The sequence below is a fragment of the Podarcis liolepis genome, assembly GCF_965112155.1.
Source record: "Podarcis liolepis genome assembly, chromosome: 6".
In the NCBI taxonomy this organism is placed as follows: domain Eukaryota; kingdom Metazoa; phylum Chordata; class Lepidosauria; order Squamata; family Lacertidae; genus Podarcis; species Podarcis liolepis.
The window spans coordinates 63,560,773-63,582,125 of record NC_139559.1 but is presented as its reverse complement, the minus strand read 5'-3'; the positions used below and the strand labels follow the sequence as shown (position 1 = coordinate 63,582,125).

Below are 21,353 nucleotides of genomic sequence, written 5' to 3'. Positions count from 1 at the left end.
TCATATAAAAGGCAGGTTTGAGTTGGAGCTGTACTGGTGTGTGGGTATGGTAAGCTGAACTTTTGCTGTGACTGCTGTGTACCTCCCCCAGCCACTTACTCAAGCACTTCTCTCACAGCTGAGTTAACTTCCAGCTCTGAAACTCAGCTGAGGTGAAACACAGCGGAGGGGAGTGATGGCAAGGCGGCAAAACCTGCTCTAAAGGTAAGATGACCTCACATTATATGTAACTGGGGTAGGCAAGGGTTTAACCCACATCCGGAACTGACACATGATGTTTAGTTTGGCTTTCATATCACTCTTCAATACGACTGAAGTTTGAAAAAGATCTTTCTTGGAAATAGCATTAATGCAAAACAATAAGTAAATAAATATAGTTGCTGATGAACAACAAGCAAGCTCATGGAAAATGGATTAGAGAGAACAGAAGTGATGTAGAAGGTGGAACTCAACAAGTGCAGAGGAGGTTTCATTGCTAATCCAGTGTATTTTTTGAATCCAACCATTCTTTCTCAAGAAGGATTTCACAAACAATGATATATTTGCAACTATTGTATCTACCTAGAAAACCCAAAAGTGATAGAATGTCTAACGATATTGCTTATTAGTAATGATATTTACATATTAGAGTCTCTAGGAAGCTACATACTGGATAAAAATATACAAGACATCAATTATAGTAATGATTATTAAAACTTGTTTAAATTGATTTTAAATAATCAATCAATCAATAATAAATATCAAGATTGTTGGGGGGATTTCGAAGTGCTATTTCACAAATTGGAATAGGAGCTATTTCACAAAAAGGTTTGCTGAGTGGTGACTATTGGTTGTTTGACTTGATGGCTTACTATGATCCTAGAATAAGCACAAGTTTACAAATACATGTTCATCACTTGCATTCAGCTATGACTTGTTGAATGAGCTATTAAAGATTAATCACTACAAAGGTAGCTATCATTCCATGACACCTTAAACTCAGTGCTTTTCAACTGAGGCATTTCCCATATTCAGCCAAGTAGAGATGTAGTGGGGACCTTGGGCAAGTCACTGTCAACCTAACCTAATTCACAGGGTTGTTGTGAAGATAAAATGGGGAGACAAAGAACTATGCATGCATCCTTGAGCTCAATGGAGGAAAGGCGGGATTTAAATAAAGTCTGGCCAGCTTTAACTATTACAAGCTAAACTTGGATTACAAGCTGGGAAGTCATGGAAGAGATTTTAAAGCAGAATGGTCAAGGATTCATATCAATAGAAGTTTAAGACTTTCCTTTCCACTCTCTCTATAGTACTGTACAAAACAGGAAAGATCCAATTCCTATGTTCATCTTGGTGTGGTAAAGTCACGAGGAAGTGTTTACTATATCTATTCCACACTGCAAATATACTTTTGAACGTACTCACATATGAATTAGATAAGAAACTACCCTTGTTCTCAGACTACCAACCTGATCTCGGAGACAAAAGTATCATGAGCAAGGCACTCCTGGGACCCAGTCATCCCCTAGATAGGACAGGGGGTGGATAAATGCTCCTTTCTATACTCTGGTTTAGTCTATTCCTCAGCAGATCTTTCTTAGGCAGTCAGGTATTTTCTGCAACTGACAGATTTCAGCAGCAATGCTACCAAGTATTCCTGGCAAAGGAACATACATCTAATGCTCAGCATGTGAAACTTGCAAGGTGTCTTGTGATGACACCTCAAACATGAACCCGAGAACCAGGTCTAAAGTAACAAACCAGAAAATTCAGCCAATGTGATGTAGAAGAAGGGAGCATATGTTGGCGGCCATTTTGCAGTTTATCCATCTCTCTTCCCCTCATGAAGAAGGCATAGTACTGCAAAAGGACTGCTGATACTTTGGAACATGTAAAGTTTGCATTAAGCAGTACAAGGATTTTTATTTGCGACTTTCTCCTTGTTTAACTGTTACTTCTTGTGTCATGAATTATCCAGATTAAGCAGCTCAATGTCCATAAGGAAATTAAGAAAAATTGACCACTTTGACTCAATTCCATATTCCTTTGCTGAAAAGTTCAGTAAATCTGACATTTCAAGCACTGCTATAAAGTAGCTCCAGATAAAGGGAAACATGAATGAGCTACATTCATCAACTTTACATTGATTTGCTATGTAGTCAATATACATCACCAGTGTTTTCTGACTTAGTAAAAGATTGAATTATTGCCTCGGATTTTGGAAAAGTTAACATTCAATCTAATTACACTGGATTATGATGGAGTGGATTTGATTATGCACACAATCTACTGGGAGATTTCACCACTGAAATTAATAGAACTCTAGCACAACTGTGAGAAGAGCTCAGCTCTATTGTAAATTCTACTTATTTTTGCAGGGTTTATGTATCGTCTTAGGGACGTGGGTGGCGCTGCGCGTTAAACCACGGAGCCTAGGGCTTGCCAATCAGAAGGTCTGTGGTTCGAATCCCTGCGACAGGGTGAGCTCCTGTTGCTCAGTCCCTGCTCCTGCCAACCTAGCAGTTCGAAAGCACGTCGAACTGCAAATAGATAAATAGGTACCGCTCCAGCGGGAAGGTAAACGGCATTTCTGTGCGCTGCTCTGGTTCGCCAGAAGCGGCTTAGTCATGCTGGCCACATGACCCGGAAGCTGTACGCCAGCTCCCTCAGCCAATAAAGCAAGATGAGTGCCGCAACCCCAGAGTCGTCCGCGACTGGACCTAACGGTCAGGGATCCCTTTACCTTTTATGCATCAACTGAGCATTTTGGATGCTAGCTATAATCAATTTTAATAAATAAAACAAAAAACCTGAAAACAGATAAATAAATTTAGACGGTATTGGACATACTGTGTGCTTCCCTGGTGTTTTCTAGTTTGCAGTATTCACTACACAAACTGGAGGGGAGGTAAACTGCAATCCCTTTCATGGGGCTGCCTTTCCCCCTGTGAACTGACCTGGACCCTGCAATCCTCATTAGAGGCCCTTCTTTGTGTGTCTCCTAAAGGAGAGGTCCAGAGGGTGGCAACATGGAAACAAGCCTTTTCTGCAGTGGCTCCCCACTTTTGGAATGTTCTCCCCAGGGATGATTGCCTGGTGCCGTCATTAAATATACAGTGGTGCCTCGCAAGACGAAAAGAATTCATTCCGCGAGTCTTTTCGCCTTGCGATGTTTTTCGTCTTGCAAAGCACGGTCCGTCGCAACTGCGCCTCTTCAAGCGGCTTTAAAAAAAAAAGCGCAAGACGTTTTCGTCTTGCGAAGCAAGCCCATAGGGAAATTCGTCTAGCGAAGCAATGCAACAACGGAAAACCCTTTCGTCTAGCGAGTTTTTCGTCTTGCGAGGCATTCGTCTTGCGGGGCACCACTGTATTTAGGTGCCAGGCAAAAATATTACTCTACTTGCAGACCTTTTAAACTGTGGTGGGGTTTTGTTATGTATTTTTGTATTTTTCTACTGTAAACCTTTTTGCGCTTGGATAAATGATGGTTTAGAAATTTAATAAATAAAATTATTATTTTAAAATGTATTATCATTAATACATTTTTATGTTTAATTGTCTGTGCCAATCACAACACTTAAAAACAATATAAGTTGTTTCATTTGCATTTCTCTTTCAGTGTCTTAAATTTGTTAGTATTGGCATGTACTGTAGATGCAGTTGGCTTAATAGTTTTTCTGCACTTTTGAGATAACATTTTAGTCACTGATTTTTGCTGTAGTGGCATATTATTATTATTATTTATTGTATTTATTAAATTTGTACACAACCCTATACCTTTCGATCTTAGGTCAGTTCACAACATAAAACCACAATGTAAAAAAAGCAAAGGTGACCAGGTATCAGTGGGAAAGTAGCTCACATTACAAATTTGATGCATTTCTTTTTGTTTCTGCCCTTCTTGAAGAATGTGGGCAGTTGGGACATTTTTTTTTTGAGGGGGGGGGAGGCAGTGACATTTCCTCTCAATGTCATTTCCCCCATTATAGCAGCCCTTCTGCCAGCTAAAATTAGCTCTGAAATGAGAAAGATACATCTATACTTTATGTTTCTGCTCCCATCCAATTCTAATTATTTCTTCTTCTTCTTCTTCTTCTTCTTCTTCTTCTTCTTCTTCTTCTTCTTCTTCTTCTTCTTCTTCCATGTCACTTGTAGTTTTGCCTTTAACCTCAGCTCTCTAACAGTGGTTAAAACACTGCATATGACCTCAGAATATTTTTTCTTGTTGATATTTCTAGTGAGCAAAATACTCCAATAAAATTCAGGACTTACATTAAGTGAATGGCTACTGAAAAACGGTATCATGAGAATTCATGCCAAGTATGCAATTCCCTTACTTATTACTTTTATGCTGGAATGAAATACTGTTTCAGAGATATGCTGATGCTGAAATATTCAGTAAGTTGAATTATTCCCATCATTATTATCTGTTTAATATATATTACCTAAGGCAATAAGATGGTGTTGCTTCAGCTTTCTGACTTACCATATGATTTAGTAAAGCCTGAAGTTGTCACAGCTAATTTGATTAACATTTTTATGCAAAATTATTTTCAGACTGCTATCCTAGGTGGCAGCTCAAATTCCTTAAGCGTCCTACAGGCTCTGTTAAACTGACAAAGGAGTTTCTCTGGAGTTCACACATCCTCTTCAAGCGGTTGTGTGCCACTTGAGTACACTGTGGCAAGTTTTTGTGGCAAGAACAGAAATATCAAATTCATCCTTGTACACTGAAGTGCTGCACCAGTGACCCCTGCAGCCTCCAGGGCCTAGTGCACACTTTGCACCTCTCTTTTGTGCTCCACCAGGTGTCTTACAAACCTCATTCCCACCAGGTAGGAGCCAACTACTACCTCAGAGGTTTCCAGTCTCTCAGCATCTTAGAACATACCAAATCACATTGACTTGAGCCACTGTAGGTTGCTCAACCTCTTGTGCCCTATTCCAAGCTTGTACCACCAGGGGCAGCCTGAAGCATTTTGGCACCTGAGGCAAAATACCCTGCTGCTGCCCCATGATGGGGAGCAGGCAAACTCCATAAGGGCGTCTTCTGAAGTGACTAAATTACCCCAACCTTATAGGCAGGCTAGCTCTCTGCACAATAATACTTGTAGGAAGTCCCTTTGGTGGTTAGAATAATGGAACATGGAACTCAGTTTTCCACCATATAAAGGGAATGTAATGGGGAAGGTGAATTATATTCAGGAGCTTCAAATAACCCTGCTAGGATAAACTAGGTGTTCAACAGCAGATAAAGGTCTGGACAGCCAGTTGCTACTTTAAAGCCGAAAACAAAAAGGGGGTACGATTTGCAAGGGAGAAGTGGCAAGTAGGTACGGGTGCTCAACCCTTTTCCTGCCCTGCACTTCCCTCTCTTCCTCAAACTGGGGTTGCTAAATACACTGGGGTTGGGGCTGCAGTGAAGAAACAGCTGAGGAAGGAGGGGAAAGCTGCTAAACTCGCATCACCTACCTCTTCTCTCCTGCAACTTCCCTGCCCTGAAAATTGCACCCCCCTCTGAAGTTGTTTAGAAGTAGCCAGAGTTCCAATCCAGGTCTGCCAGTAAATTCTTGTTCCCCCCTTAAGGTTATCCACAGATTCACAGAACACCAGGGAAATTACATGCTCTACAAGTTACTTCAGTAATCAAACTAGTTACAGTATACTATCATCAGATAAAGCTGACAGTAAATAACACCTGAAACAAATGTAGAAAATATCCTTTGTTTGCAAATTCAGATGTTAAGTTTATTTTTTTTAAGCATTTGTGGATTTCCTTCTTTTTCTCTATAGAAACCAAGAACACGTGCTCTGTTAATATATAGAGAAAAGGAGATGGGCCTACAGTGAACAAGAGAGAAGGAAGAAGAGATGCGCAATATTTGTACAGATAAATGAATAAGTGAGAAAGTAGGAGAATGAATGCAGGATGCATGACAGGCACCTACGGGGGGGAAACAAGCACAAGAGGAGCTTGTTTTTTCTTATTTCATTAACAAAAGTTCCATTCTCAAAGAGACAAGCCATTTATAAAAGTGAAACAAATGCTGCACAATAATCATATATTTGATATAAACTTAGTGATTTGTTGTACTTATGGATTCGAATGCCATTCCATGGGCCAGTTCACAAAACTTATCTGTTGTGGTACCCAGCAAATTATCAAGTTAATGACTCCCTTCTCCCATACAACTCCCTGCTTCATGTCCTGCTGGTGGTTAAACAGTTGCGTATAAGTAGGCAAACTTATTGATCACCTAACTGTAAACCATGCTGCTAAACCAAACATTGTAACAAAAAACCCTTTAAAATAATTATTATTTAACTGACACTATTTTTCTTGTATGCCCTTTATAATGGAATGTGTTGCAATGGCAAAACTGGTGTCAGGCGACCATTGTGAATTGATTCAGTAGGTGACCACCATGATAACTGTTATCTCAGCAAGATCCATAAATAAAAGAGGCACATTCAGATGGATGCTCCCTAGCTCTTTCCCTGTTGTGGACATAACATTGTGCCCTAGGAATTGGAAAGATATTGAGGCCCAATATCCTTCTGCAACTGTCCTGTTCTGCAGTGCAGACAGATGAGGGACTTGCACAGGAGAAATCAGCAGAAAGCAGGAGGTGCTTCGGAGTGCTTCTGATATGGATATGACCACTGAAAAAAGTTGGCTGCAGGCTTGCCTTTCATTATTGCAGAAGCAACTGACTCAGACAGAATGCGTTAAGCCTGAGCAAACCATAGCACAAGGTATCTAAATTATTTTTGCTAAGATCTGTTTTGAACAAATGCTTTAACAGTATCTCTTCCATGCTCTAATTTTAATATTGAAGAACAGCAACGAATAGTGAAAAGTAAGCATGGAAAAAAGTGTAAACAAATAAAAAGAGAAATAAAAAAATAACTGTAATAGGGAAACTTGCCCAGGACCATCCCTGTCATTAGCAATGGTCTAAGCTACATTTTGAGTTTTGTTTTGAGCATGAAGAAAAGTAAACTGGATGTGTCCCTGTGTTAGCATGAACGTTTTGTAAATAATTCAAAAATCCCAGAGGTTGCAATCTAGTCACACTACATTTCATTATAACCTAAAAATCAAACAAAACCCCTTCCTCAAAAATATTTGGCTCTTTTGTGTTCTTTTCAATTTTATTACCACAAAATCATAGTTAAGGGAGGAGGGGGAGAATGATGTGGATCGTTGCCCTGATTTCACCACTGTTTCTGACATCAGTTGCACACAGGCTTCTCCCCAGGTGGCTTCAGTTTAAATGGAGCCAATGCAAAAAACACACACATGAAGGAGTAAAACACAAAGTTCTGTATGTTAGCAATATATATTCAGGAAAACTTCAGACTGGGCAAACTTTACATTGTTTCATGGAAATCAAGTAAAAAAAAGGGTCATTCTCCAACTTGCAGAATCCAGTCCACAACTGGGTCAGAGATGTAACAAGTACCTAAACCTGCAAAGGAAGCAACTAATTTGTCTCTGGCACACTAGCCATTTTGCTCCTTCATGTGCCCCAAAGACTACTTAAGCCACCCTTTCCACCACTGGGCTCACACCTACTCACAAGGGGGTTGTTTTCACCAGTGCACATTGCCGTTCCTACCAAACCTGAATCCCCACCTGAGGTCATCTAAAGGTTACTATGGGAAGGCAGGGAAAAGAACAATACCGTAGCATGCACATGTGAAGGAATATTTGCACTGAATCCATGCTTTTGTTAATTAAAAGATTTTGCTTACTTGAATAATCTTATCACCAGGCTGGAGCAGGTTGGATGCTGGTCCATCAGGCTGAACCCTAGTAACAAAGATACCCTATAAGTCAGAAGTAACAGAGGTTAGGAAACTATAACCAACTAGGCTAAAGGTTTGTATATGAACTAAGTGGACTGCAATTATTAATATGCCTATGTGCTACACTAGCTGGAATCCAGCCTACTTGCTGAATATTACAAGTTCTGTACTAGACAACATCTACTTATAATTTAGAAAAAGAAGCCTCTGATCAAACCAACAGTTCATTGCTGAATTAAATATATGTCATGGTGCATTCTTATTCTTAAAGATGTTATGGATCAGAAAGCAGAACCTCTGAAGCCCTACTGCACATATGTATGTTCGCCCTGTAGTGATTTGGATCTCTGCCACAAAACACAACCTCCTGCCTTATCTGGCCTATGGCCTTATCTTGCCTATCTGCCTCCATAACATCAACTGTTTTTACAAAAGAGTCTTTAAGAATGAAGAGCAATGGATCTGCACTGAATCTGCTTCCACAAAAGGTTTACAGCTCATTCCTCTGAAGAAAATGATGTAGGGTGACTTTAAGCCATGATGTAGTGCAGGCATAGGCAAACTCGGCCCTCCAGATGTTTTGGGACTACAACTCCCACCATCCCTAGTAACAGGACCAGTGGTCAGGGATGATGGGAGTTGTAGTCCCAAAACATCTGGAGGGCCGAATTTGCCTATGCCTGGTTTAGTGCTACAGGCAAACCAGTAAATGTAGAGAAGAAAACTAGAAACAAGGCTGCCTCATGTTTATCATAACATCTAGTTCTACCAGAGGGGTTAGATAGAAGCGGTGCAACCATAATTTGTAGATATATGAAATGTCAAAACAACTGATAAAGAATTTAACTATGCTATCGTAAGACAAATTAAAAATAGGCAGTATGGCATTTTAGCTACTTTAGAAATAAGGCAAAAATCAGTACATTTATCAATGCTTTAGCATTGATTGATGATTTTTATATGCTAAATGATTGCTACTATTAACATTTTTGCTAAAATAGTATGAGATCTTGCTTAGTGTAGAGCTAGTGGAATACATCTTAGTCATAATTTATAAACTAACAGCCTAGCAAACTGTTCTTGACGATGAATACATTCCAAAATATCTCATATTGCTTATTCATGCTATTACATTGCTGCTTATTTGAGTTCAAAATCCATAGGGGAAAAAACATCTACAATGGTTCTACAAACATCTAAAATTTCATCTACAGTGGTACCTCGGGTTAAGTACTTAATTTGTTCCGGAGGTCCGTTCTTAACCTGAAACTGTTCTTAACCTGAAGCACCACTTTAGCTAATGGGGCCCTATTCTGATTTACTGACTAACCAGGGTAGTTGTAAAAGTGTAAAGTGATAGCCCCCAGTCTCTACAATCCCAGAATTTTCTGGCAACACATTTTTGCAGACATTCAGTGACATGTATCCCTAGCCAAAGGATGTTTTGGGATCATAATACACAGTAGGGCAACCTGTTTTCTTCAGCTCCTTATCTTGATTACATTTTAATTGCAAGCAAAGGAACAGATGTCATGAATATCTGAACTTTAACTACCCTAAATGTTCAAACTGCATTATCTGGTCACTAATTCAAGCAAAAGAAATTACTACCTTACCTTGTCAGAAGGTTTGAATGGATTTCCTTGTCCACTTATTCCTCCACTGATACTAAATCCAAGGCCTGGATTCTTTTCTATCCTCACACAAAACTAGATGTAAAAGACACAAAGGGATGCTTAAATGCATGCAATTAATTAATTGTCACAAATTTGTTATTTTCTGACAAATGTCCATGAGGCTACTCTAGGATGATTTTTTTTAATTTAAGAAGGTTATTTGTGGATGTACTGTGTGATACAATGTAAAATGTTTGAATCAACTGTGATACGAACATCAATGATGTATTCTCTTTAAGTTGCTTTTCTTACTTAAAAAAGCTGATACAATCATATTTGTTTCATGACAATTAGAAACATAATACATTAAAATATAATTTAAAGATATATTAAGACTGCAGAAGAAAATCTTCAAACCCACCCCCATCAAAATGTAGTTAGATATAGTTAAAACGTAACTTTGGCAAATCCATTTTATTTGCATTGAAATTCTACATAGGCTATAAAAGAGGACATCACATTTCGTCTTTATGGAACTATAACTATAACTAGAATCCAAACATAATAGCAGCCAAATCAAATAAATTGCTTAACTTCATTGGGATGACTCATGTGGCCTTTTAAAATATGGTTATTGTTACATGCTGAAGTCACAAGGGATTGACTTTTGTTGTCCTAATGTTTGGTTTTGCGAATGCTTAGGACACATTGGAATGACCACCTTCTAGGTTTCTACAACATTATTAAGGTTTCCTATGGTGAGTTACAATTTGGAGCACACCAATCTCACTACTACTACAAAAAAAATCCCTCATAGTGACTTCATCACTATGAATTCACAGGTATGCATGATAGCTGAGATTTATAATCTACACATACATGCCTTTTTATTTAGCAATTCCAAATAACGGTAAATAGGAAAACATTTTCACAGACTTAAAAAATAAGCCTACCTTTTTGAGCCATCTTGCACACAATTCCATTCACATCTCTCATCCTCATGCCGTTCTGCTGCATGCTCACCTGTTCTGGATAACCATCCATACTCCTCTGCCCTTTAGTTTGAATGACACATCTCCCTGCTTGTGGTGCCCGAGTGCTCTGAGAAGGGATCTGGATCGGCAGTGGTGGCTGATACTGCTGGATGGTCACTTTATTCATGTTGCTCTCATATGGCTGCTCTCGGCTTCGATGTTGGAGACTTTGCGATCCCATCAGTGTCTGGATATGGCTACCTGCCTGTGGGTAACATTAACACATTAGGCCAGGAATTTAGAAAACTGAAAAAAGCACTTTTCTTGAAACTTGTACAGTCACATACAGTCACACACACACACACACACACACACACACACACACACACACACACACACCAAAGCTCTTGAGTATAAACATATGAAGTTCTGACTTTTTTTCCAGAGCAGCATAGTGAAAGTCACTCCTTCAGCTATATTTGAACTGTAAGGCGTAGAAAATCAATTGTAAAACAGAAGCATTACTAAGTGGAAAAACGTATTTGTTATTTATATTAGTACCTTCAGCTGAGTGACAATATCCACCCTTCCATCCATGGAAGGCTTCAGATGCAGGGGAAGGATCCTGCTGGCAGAGCAGGGAGATGACTTTTACGGATTCCCTTCTCTCTGCTATCTCCAGGCTAACACCCACATTGTTCCAAAGGGCTCTGAATGTTCAAGAACCCCATGGGAGGAAGTACTAGGAAGAGGCTGAATTTGTAAAAGTCATCTCCTGCCCCTCTACCTGTGGAAGCAAAGTCTGGATCACACATAACTTCTGTTCAGTGGCGTAGCGTGGGGGGTGCCAGGGGTGCCGACCGCACCGGGCGCAACATCTGGGGGGGGCGTGAGTCCAGAGGGAAGGGACAAGTTCCTTCCTCTGCCGGGCTCCCCGCCGCCACCGCCAGCCTTGCGCCCTAGCGCGCGCGCCCCCCGCCGTCGCTGTGGCTGCGCTCCGCTCACTGCTCGCAGGAGGAGCAGCCGCTGCAGCAGCGCCGCCGCCGCCACCGACGCCTGGCCGGGCACGGGCAGCCTCTGCACCCTGCCGCCGCCGCCATCCCCTCGGCCGAGCCACAGGCGGCGGCTGCTTCTGCCTCCATCCTCCTCCGGGCAAGCAGCGTTGTTTGCGCGGCAGCGCCAGCGGCAACTCGCAGGTTAGGGGTGGGGGGGGCGCAAATTACTTGCCTTGCCCCGGGTTAGGGGGCGCAAATTACTTGCGTTGCCCCGGGTGCTGACAACTCACGCTACGCCGCTGCTTCTGTTGGATCATGCCTGTCCCATGGAGAGGGTGGTCAGATGAGGAGTGGAAGAAGCTCAGCTCAAGGAAGCTGACCTAGAGGAAGGTTGCAGTGGGTTGAAGAATGAAAACTTGGGACGCCTAGAGCAGGCATAGGCAAACTCGGCCCTCCAGATGTTTTGGGACTACAACTCCCATTATCCCTGACCACTGATCCTGTTAGCTAGGGATGATGGGAGTTGTAGTCCCAAAACATCTGGAGGGCCGGGTTTGCCTGTGCCTGCCCTAGATGAATCTGATCTGGAGGAGGATCTCAGCAGAGTAGGAAGAGGAGGTCTGAATCCTAGGGATGGTCTAGTTGTCTGTTGGAGGTTGGCTCATTTCTGTTATATTGGAAACTTCAGGTGCTACATCACCAGCTGCCAGTACCCTCCCCTGTCAGCAAAGAGCTCTCCCCTATTTTACATTTTAAAAGGTATTATTATCATCATTATTAATTGTATTTTTAAACTGTCCACCATCTGTTTAGATCCCTGGGTGGTTTATAAAATAATCAAGGAAAATACACACACCAGAGGCAAATAATAAAATATTAAAATAATCATATAAAAGCAATCTATAGTCATAAATAACATCAGTAGTTAAAGTCTAACTATTACAAAAAATTACTGTGAAGTTGGTTTCAAATGACTCACAATGTTTAAACCATCAGCAACTATAGCGGACATGAATCTCCTGAGGTCAAATTCTATGAAAGAAAATCAGTATTGCTAGAGCAGCATGCTCAAAAACAGAGAGTGAAAGGTAAATAATTCTCATCCATTTTAATAGATTTTTTGTTTGCAAAGCCTCATATTGTCACAGCTTAGGCGTTCATAACACAGCTCCTAATGTATATGGATGAACTGAAAATAAATCTTTTTTTGTAAAAAAACAAAATTACTTATTCTGATTAGGGAAATAATCTCCATTGTGTAGGCCTGTTTCCCATGATTTCATTTGTATTTTATATATTCTTTTACCATCCTTCACAAAAAGTTAATTATTTCAAGCTGGGAATGTTCTACTGACAGCACAATACAAATTGTTGGCAAAGAATGCAACAATGGATAGTGCCAGGGAATTAATCAGATTCTGGCATGTAGGGTAATCATTTAGCATACAGCATCAATGAGGAAGGATACTGAGGTGTCTAGGAAAAAGGCCTTTAAAAAACCACCATATTCTCAAACAAAAATTGGAGGAAAATGTTGACAGGTGAAGTAAGCCTGTTTCTGCCCTTCCATCCATACAAGGTAGTGATGCTAAAACACATCAAAATGGATGAAACAATGGCACAAATGCAATGCTGGCAGTCAATTAATAGTAATAAGAAGATTAGGGAATGTCTGTGAGCTCCCACCACCCTCAAAGCTAAATTGTTCCAGTCATTTAACTTTGGCATTGTCTGGCCAAGAGTCATTGGGTTTCCTAACTAACTTGAAGCCTTAGTTTCACTTCACGGTCAAGAGGGAACCATGTTTACGTTAGTACCAATGTAACAATCATGATTAAAGGCAGTAGGAAAATTTGCAGTGAAGCAAGTTCACAAATCCATCACTCATTCCCAATCTTTTTACTACAGGAGATCACTGGCATACATCACTACCAGATTAGAGTGGCAGTATTTACACATATACAGTATTCATTGTGTGTGATAGTTGTTACCTTTTTAGCAACAGTTTCTGGTGGCACATCTCGCCTTCCAAGGGGATATGGATTCCATTGGCCGCCAGCAGAAACATCTTCCTGTCCATTGTCTAGAATGCTGCTCTGTTGTGATGGGGTCTATTTTTAAAATGTTAGGTAAGAGATTATTTAGTGAGAGGGACAGTAAACAGTTCATTTGCCCCAAATTAGCCTTTTTGATAAACATTGTTTTTGTTTTATTTTTGATGGGGAAATATCCACACAGTACATATTATTGCATTTTATCAAGATATAGAAAAGCATCAATGCTCTTTTATAACTGATCACATATTTGGATAAGACTTTGATGCACACAAGAAGTGCTTAGTAAGAAACTGGCAACACCATAAATTTAAACACACACTAAATACATCTATCAGAAGGAACATTTTCAATGTACATAGTAATACAATCTTCATGCTTCTGCTTTCTAGAAAGTGTCAACTTATTAGTAGACAATTGTACTATGAGAGTGGAAATCCCATGGCAAAGAACCATATTTTTTATCCCATCTCAGATACTGAAATTAGTATGAAAATTGCTCTAAATGTCAGAGTTAACAACGATGTTTTCTGTTCCATATTAATATGCATTTTAAAAGCTCCAGCTCAGGAAAGCACTTATGATTCTTTTAATCAAGAAAGAGTCTGATCCATAAGCCAGAGTATTGGGCTTTAAAAAGGTTAATAGGCTGCTACAGTTAATGGAACAGTTAGACTAAACCTCTCAAAGTATCACAGAAAATATTAGGCTATTGGTGAATGTTCGTATTAGTTATGGAAATTAAATACAAATACTCATTTTTAGTTAACAAAAGGAAAATAGTTCTATTCTGCAGACATTCAATTTGATGTTCTTGTTTATCTTGCAGCTGCTGCCCAGGGGACCTCAATCTTCCCTCCAACTGCTGGACATGTGGCCTCTACTGGATCCCCAGACCAAGAGGCCCTTGAGTTTTAAGAGGCTTTGGAGCTGAGAACATACACCGGCAGTGGGGAGTAGGCAGGAAGCCTCAATGCACAAGAGGCCTTCAATTTGCACAAAGAGTGCATTCACATGTCATAGTAACCCATAAACCATGGCCTACTGTGCACAAGACCATTCCTGGCATTTTATTCCTTTCTGCTAGCACTGTGGAGATACAAAACAAAACCGCTAGGCTTAGTGTTACATCCTAAAAAGCAAGAGTTTTGCTCCCAACTACAACTGACAGCCAAGTTCTGTTCTTGGCTTGCTGAGTGATCGTGGTTGTTTGAACAAAACAAACCTCAATCTCCGGTTCAAATGTAATGCTAAGACAGGGACCATGGTTTGTTTTCTTTGTGCGCTCACAGGGAGGAGCAAAACAGTCCAGATAGGCATGTTCATAGTAAACTATTTCAGAACACCAGAGAGAATTGAAGACCTCCATACGCAACCATAAAGAATCCAAGTTGACCATTCAGAATCGCCCATAGACAGCACAAAGCGTGGTAGAGTGGTTAGAGTGCTGGAAAAGGACCTGGGAGATCAGGGTTCAAATCCCTGCTCAGCCCAGAAACTCACTGGGTGACCTTGGGCCACTAACAGTCTCTCAACCTAGCCCACCTCACAGGGTTGTTGTGAGGATAGTATGCCACCTTGAGTGCCTGGTGATATTGGAAGTAATTATGCCAGAGAAAGGAAGGGCAGACCACAACCCCAAGCCTGATATTATTCTTTTTATAATAAAAAAACAATGCCTATTGGTGTCCCCCCTCATGCAGTAATATTGCCTGCTTAAATGTCTGTATTATTTGGAAGCTGAGCAACTGAACATCCCAAATGGAAACTCATCCTATTAGATCTGGGTCTGGATTTGATAGAACCCCAAGAGACTAGAAACAAAGCTTATTTGCCTGAAACGTCCAAAAGAAGCAGCCTCAGAATGGGTAGAAGCTACCATTGCTGACACTCAAAAAAGGGGTATATGTAACTTCGGTTGTCAACACAGTAACAGAAAGTCGCAGCAACTATGTCCTTCTCATATACGTAGTTGTGAAATGTGGCAATTGTGCACCTGCTGTTCAAACAGCACATGCTATTGTTGCAAGGTCTGTGAGATTTGGTTTTGTTACAAATACTTCTCAGCTCATGATTGCTGCACTGCTATAGTTATGTAACTGTTATAAGTCTATGTATTTTAATATGACAATATGTTTTGTACAGGTGGAAGCATTTTAAGCGCGTTGAAATAACGTGGGATCAGCGAAGTGTGGGTCCTTTCAGATCCAGAAGAGGGAAGACCAAGGGTGGAGTGGAGCAGATGTAGGGGGGCAGGGTCGGCTGTAATGGGGCAGAGTGCCCTTATGTATGCCCTGTTGTTGCAGGCAGGGATTGGAAATGGAACCCCAGGGCAAAATGGTCATCACCTGTATTTTAAAAACTATGTGGTGAAAATAGTGTTTTGTAGGTTAATGCACTCTACATTGTGAGGTGCTGTTGACCCCAATCAATTATTTGTAGCTATATTGTTTTACTGGGGGAAAAACCTCTATATTCTTTTACTGGGGGGGGGACACCTCTGTATTGCTTTACTGGAAAAACATCAACAAACACATTTTTAAAAAACTTGGAAAAACCTTCTTCCAGACATTTATGGCAGTTTGACGATTGATACAGTACTTCCCCTCTCCATCAAAGGAGAGTAAATCATGGAATCATTTAATTTAGACTAGAGGAAATCTCATAGCCTCTACATGTTAGCCAAAAATTTCCTTGACTAATCCCTTCCCCCACAATGCTTAGGTAGCTGTATAATCAAAAGAACCAATCTTACACCTTTCCTTGGCTACTGTTTTCACTGTCTAATCTTCATCAGATAACACGACTGCATTGATGACTGGCAACTATGACTTATTACTTGATGTTTAATCTAGACTGTTTCAATTTAGATCCACTTTTTCATTCCCTTCTCTCAATAACATTTAAAAGAACAGTTTATAATTAATTTTCACACACTTAGGTTTTCCACCATCATATGTATCTCACCTACACAATCTATAAATAGGCCTAATGGTTTGTTGGCCATGATGAATTCAAGCTTGATTCACAAATATTTTTCAAAATGTTAATAAGATATGTCCCCACCTTAAAGGCTTAAAATACAAAACATATTTACATACAACATATATCTGATTTCACAATGGTCTACATACAGAAATGTGCTAATATAATAAAAGATGTAAACAGGACATACATTCTGAAATTTTCATTTGAGCTATTTTGATTATAATCCAGTCTTTAACTAGACCACTGAACTAAATGACCAGTAGGTCCTGGCTCCTAAGAGACCATCCTAATTGATAACATAGTTTGTGACCGAACTTGGTTGACATTAAACATCTACACCATTCTGACACCATCAACATCATTAACCAACTACAACATGAAACATGGCCCTCAGATTTCTCTGGTTCACATAAAATTGACTACATTAGTCTGCAACAAAAGAGCAGAAAGCAGCATGACTGTCACGTGGTGAGCCAATTACTTGAAGAAGCAAAGATATAAAGTCGGCAAGTTGTGTTAGCAACTTTGGTTTTTGAATTGCTTATAGGACACAAGCATGAATAGTAATGCAAATGCTAAAAAGGAAGAGGAAGGAGGGCATGAAAAAATATTACTGTGTTTTGTCTGATATATGCAGGCTATCTCATACTTACTTTCGGTAGAGGTAGCTCTTGATGCATTTGGTTTTCAAATTTAGATTTAGTCTGCAAGTTTAATGTCATGCTTCTGCCCGCATGCATTGCTGACAAACCTCCAGAGCGCAGCATGCCAAGGTTAACAGTGTTGTGCTTATAAGCAGCAGTCTGAGTAGAGGAAATAACAACCACGTGACAGGATATGAACACGCATGCTCATTAAGAGAAAGTACTGCACATATATGACTAACTTCACATGGTCTCATTTTAAGCAAACAAACGATACCAAGAAATAAGTAGCTTTTTATGCATGCACTGAGTCAGACAGAAGCACATAGAGTGCTAGTTGTACATAAAATGATTACCATAAAAAGACATTGACAAAAAATCAAACAAGATATATTTTCATATTCACAGAATCAGAGAATTGTAGAGTTGGAAGGGACCCTGAGGGTCACCTGGCCCAACTCCCTGCAATGCAGGAATCTTTTGCCCAATGTGGGGCTTGAAGCCACGACTCTGAAACTAAAAGTTTCATGCTCTACTAACTGAGCCACTGTTTTTAATACAAAGCTATAGTAATTTATTTCATGCAGAAGTGGGTAGTATCCAGAGATTTTCTACAAACTGATGATAAAATATGCATTTCTTTTCTGCAAGTAATAAATTGGGTAGAAGAGATTCTACTCTCTATAATACGCTTCTTAAAAATGTAAGACATTTCTGGAGAGAATAAGGTTTTAAAGAGTCAAGGAAAATGGTAAAAAAAGAGTTTTTCACATCTGTTAGTTGCTGAACGATGGAAACATCTGGCTTGCTATGGTTAGTTTCACAAAGAACCAATCAAAATAACTGCTATGAAGAGCTGCTCCAATATATTGTAGTGGATGTATACCTATTTTGAATTTACACTGCAAAAGAACTACTTGCACTATATACAGTGTGATTAAAAAGATCAGTCAGCAAATGATCTTCATGAATAAATTATTCTGGATTATATATATATACCAAAAAAAACAGCAATATAAAAAGTATAATGCACTGGGCATTATTCACCCAACATGTCCCATCAGTGCAAGCCTGTATGAGGGCTTCTGCTTGTGCCATGGGGCTGTCCCCCATCTCCTCTCCCTGCACCTCCTGAAATTGGCTCTGGGTTGGTCAGAGAACAGTGCTGATGGGACACTCCCCTTGGTGCAATGTTGAATTCCACCCATAGTGAGCATAGCTGTGGAAGTACATCTGAAACATCTGTGCTTCACCTGTCCATGCAAATGTAGTAGTACACGGATCTCTAAAGTGTCAGCCTGAAAGCAATCACAATAATCAATGCACTAAGCTTGACTCTTATGAATGCTCAGTGATTTATGGAAGCCACTAATGCCAGGGAGCCCACGGCATGGGCAGGTTTCCACGATGTTTCTGTGATGCCCTCTTTTGCCACTCCCCCTACTCCTATTTTGCTTCTGTCAGCCGACAGGAAAGGATGTTGGTTCCCAGTAATTTTTTAAAAAAATATATATTTTGAAACAGCTCTTATAAAATTTGCCTTTGCAGGCACAGGAGGTTGGGAAAGAAAATGTGAGGAAGAGCAGCAGCCTTTCATGCCAGAAACTCCAAATTGTCACATGACTTGGGAGTGACACACTTTTTGAAAAACTGCTGTTTTGCACAAATCTGGGATATCAGAAAACTTGTATTTAAGAAGTAATTCTGGTTTTTTAAAATAAAGAAATGCGTATGCTTGTGTAAGGAGACCTTAAGTTTCCTTTTCCTTTTCCAAATTCTAGAAACCCCTCTGCCCACTGTACAGCATTAAAGGATTCAGGTTCAGGGCTAGAAACCAGCACCAAACCCAAGCGCAGCAAAAGAGGATTTTAACAAACGGGAGGAAGAAATAAAGTAACCCTTTTCGCTTGTCTTTCCCCTGTGAACTCCAAACAGCAACACCAAACTCTTGTTCCAGGCTTGTTAGAGCCTGAACAGGACCACTCCTTAGGAAATGAGAATGCTTTGCAATGCTTTGTTCTTGATCTGAAGGCTTATTGTCGTATTTTTCTTACTAATCAGTGTATCTGAAAGCCAGGCTAAAATTTTCATACATATTTTTTTATGATTTCCAAAACTGAACCAATTAAATAAATTTCTGTAGATCTTAACTGATACACCAGAATAAATATAATTTGGTTTATCATTCATCTAGTGTTTCTGCAATTTTTATTCATTCATTCTAATAGCTTTGCTTTAAAATCTATCTTGCTGCGATTTTGTAGTCTCTAGTCAGTTTTTCTTAAACAGGGGGCTGGGACCCAAGAGACGGCCATGGGTCATTTTCAGGAGAACCTCAGTGTCACAGCCTGCCCAGCGCCTTCTCACTTGCTGGCCCCACCCCCCAGCCATGCCATTGTCTTTTGATTGAACCAATGCCAACCCTAGCAACTCCTTGCATGCTAAATAATGGTGACCAGGAGATGGAGAAGTTTGGGGAGGGTGGGGAAGAGAGAAGGGAGGTCTCACTCCTCTGAGGGGAAGCAGCCAGAGGAGGTCCTGAAGGAAATTAGAAAGGGAGATAAAAGGTTAATATTTACACTCATTATTAAAAATAAACCAACTGATAATGGAAAGGATAGGGACAAGAGAATAAAGTTGTTATGGAAGGAAGTGAAGATAAAAGGACCAGGATGAAAGGTAGAATGAAACTGGCAGGTTCAAGGGAAGGGGAATAGATTTGTGTGACAGCAGAATGGAAGAAATTACAATAGATTAGTAAAAATACTCTGAGAGGCATTTAGAAGTGGGAAAGGAAAAATATAAAATAAAAAGCCTTCTCAACTTAGAGTCAGACTTAAAGCCTCTGGATTGATTGGCAAACTCTGCCTAAAGTGAGTTGCAGTACTTCCAGAGCGAATGTCTATATTTTGCTTGAGGGAAGCTGAGGTATTGAACTCCTTGCTACAATGAAAATGTTATGGTAAATAATTAAACATTTTCCAAAGATGGCTTAGCTATCAATAGAAAAGTGATGTCAGCCAGCCAATCATGCCAAACTCCACTTCCATAGGCCACTATTCTACAACTTGTAGGCCTCGGTAATTTTCAACAAGTTTATGTGGGTTCTGGCGACAGCAGGGTGGTGAAATCTGAGAACGCCGCCAGGTCTAAGCCCAAGAAATTGTCTTTTCTTTAGTTTAAGTGGTTCACTGTTCTATATGACACCAGGTGTTGGGCAGGCAAAGACCTCAGCCAAAAGGGAGTCTGCAGGTACTGCTGATCAGCTGACTGGTGGCACCTACAAAGCCCTGTGTACAGGACTTCACAAGACCCAATGATGATCTGATCAGCAGATCTTGGAAAGCACCTTGTAAAAAGCTATACAAGAATGCTTTGCAAGACCTGACAGTTCATCATTGGTGCTTGGTAGACTGATTTGGCCTGCTCTCCAACCCCCTTTAAATAAATAAAAACAAATAAATTGTTTTACTGAATGGATAGTTCAGTTCTCAGTGACCCACAGCTAAATTGTGAATTACCTTCTTTGAAAAACACATGATGATATCAAAAGATATGAAACAGTCTACAATTTTTGCTCCATTATGGTTATTTCTGAAATATAATTACTTATTGCAGTCACTGAATGACAAACCGATATGTATCTGGGAGTATAAGGAAGGGTAATTTTGTGAAAGCAAATCTGAGAACGAGGTCTGTACTTCCAATTTTCCAGGATGATTTCAGCATTTTTGACAGCCACATTTGGCAATCTCAATTTTCACTTATTTTATGAAAGCATCTGGTGAACTGTAGGACTAAAATTATACATGAATTGGTCTTTCGTAATTCATCTTATTTCCAATATTAGTTAACTGAAGGCAAACAGGTTCCTGAGGCTGAGGAAGGCTGTATGAGACACACAGCATTTAACGAGTACAAGGTGATGCAAATCGAAAAACAGCCAACAGGGTGAATGTTTAAGTTTCTTGTTAAGCCCCCCCCCCCGCCCATTTATACAAGGCAGCAGTAAGGTTGCAATTTAAGATGGAAGACCAGCTTCATAATCCTTCTCCCTTCAAACTATTCTCCCATTGAAAAGTTCCCACTCCAGTTGCTTTTACCTTCACTGAGGAAAACATGAGTACCTGCATTTTGGGGTGTGTGTGTGTGTGTGTGTGTGTGTGTGTGAGAGAGAGAGAGAGAGAGAGAGAGAGAGAGAGAGAGAGAGATGTGCAAATGGAATAAAGTGGAAAGGTTAAGAAGCTCCTTTTCCTCCTGTACTAGTCTTCCACTTCAAACTGTAGCC

At 40.1% G+C, this 21,353-nt stretch overlaps 2 protein-coding genes across 19 annotated transcripts in view; one reads left to right on the top strand and one right to left on the bottom strand.

The window, feature by feature from the left end:
• The window catches only part of LRRC40 (leucine rich repeat containing 40), a 35,893-nt gene extending 34,205 nt beyond the window's left edge, over window positions 1-1,688 (top strand). Inside the window, exon 17 of the transcript XR_014527775.1 lies at window positions 119-1,688. The gene's annotated coding sequence lies outside the window, so the exon portion shown is untranslated. The remainder of the gene's footprint in view (window positions 1-118) is intronic.
• LRRC7 (leucine rich repeat containing 7) overlaps window positions 1-21,353 on the bottom strand; it is a 197,191-nt gene that overhangs the window by 29,584 nt on the left and 146,254 nt on the right. For 12 of the 18 annotated variants that reach the window (XR_014527771.1, XM_083510425.1, XM_083510430.1 and 9 more), the window contains 5 exons: window positions 17,075-17,224; window positions 13,371-13,490; window positions 10,434-10,649; window positions 9,411-9,503; window positions 7,741-7,815 (listed from right to left, as the gene is read on the bottom strand). Coding sequence is in view for 16 of the 18 variants with exons in the window: in XM_083510425.1 (XP_083366551.1) it covers window positions 7,741-7,815; window positions 9,411-9,503; window positions 10,434-10,649; window positions 13,371-13,490; window positions 17,075-17,224 (654 nt within the window). In the remaining 2 variants the exon portion in view is untranslated. Of the gene's footprint in view, window positions 1-7,740; window positions 7,816-9,410; window positions 9,504-10,433; window positions 10,650-13,370; window positions 13,491-17,074; window positions 17,225-21,353 lie in introns of those variants that run through there. The other 6 variants (XM_083510415.1, XM_083510417.1, XM_083510420.1 and 3 more) reach the window with 3 other exon arrangements.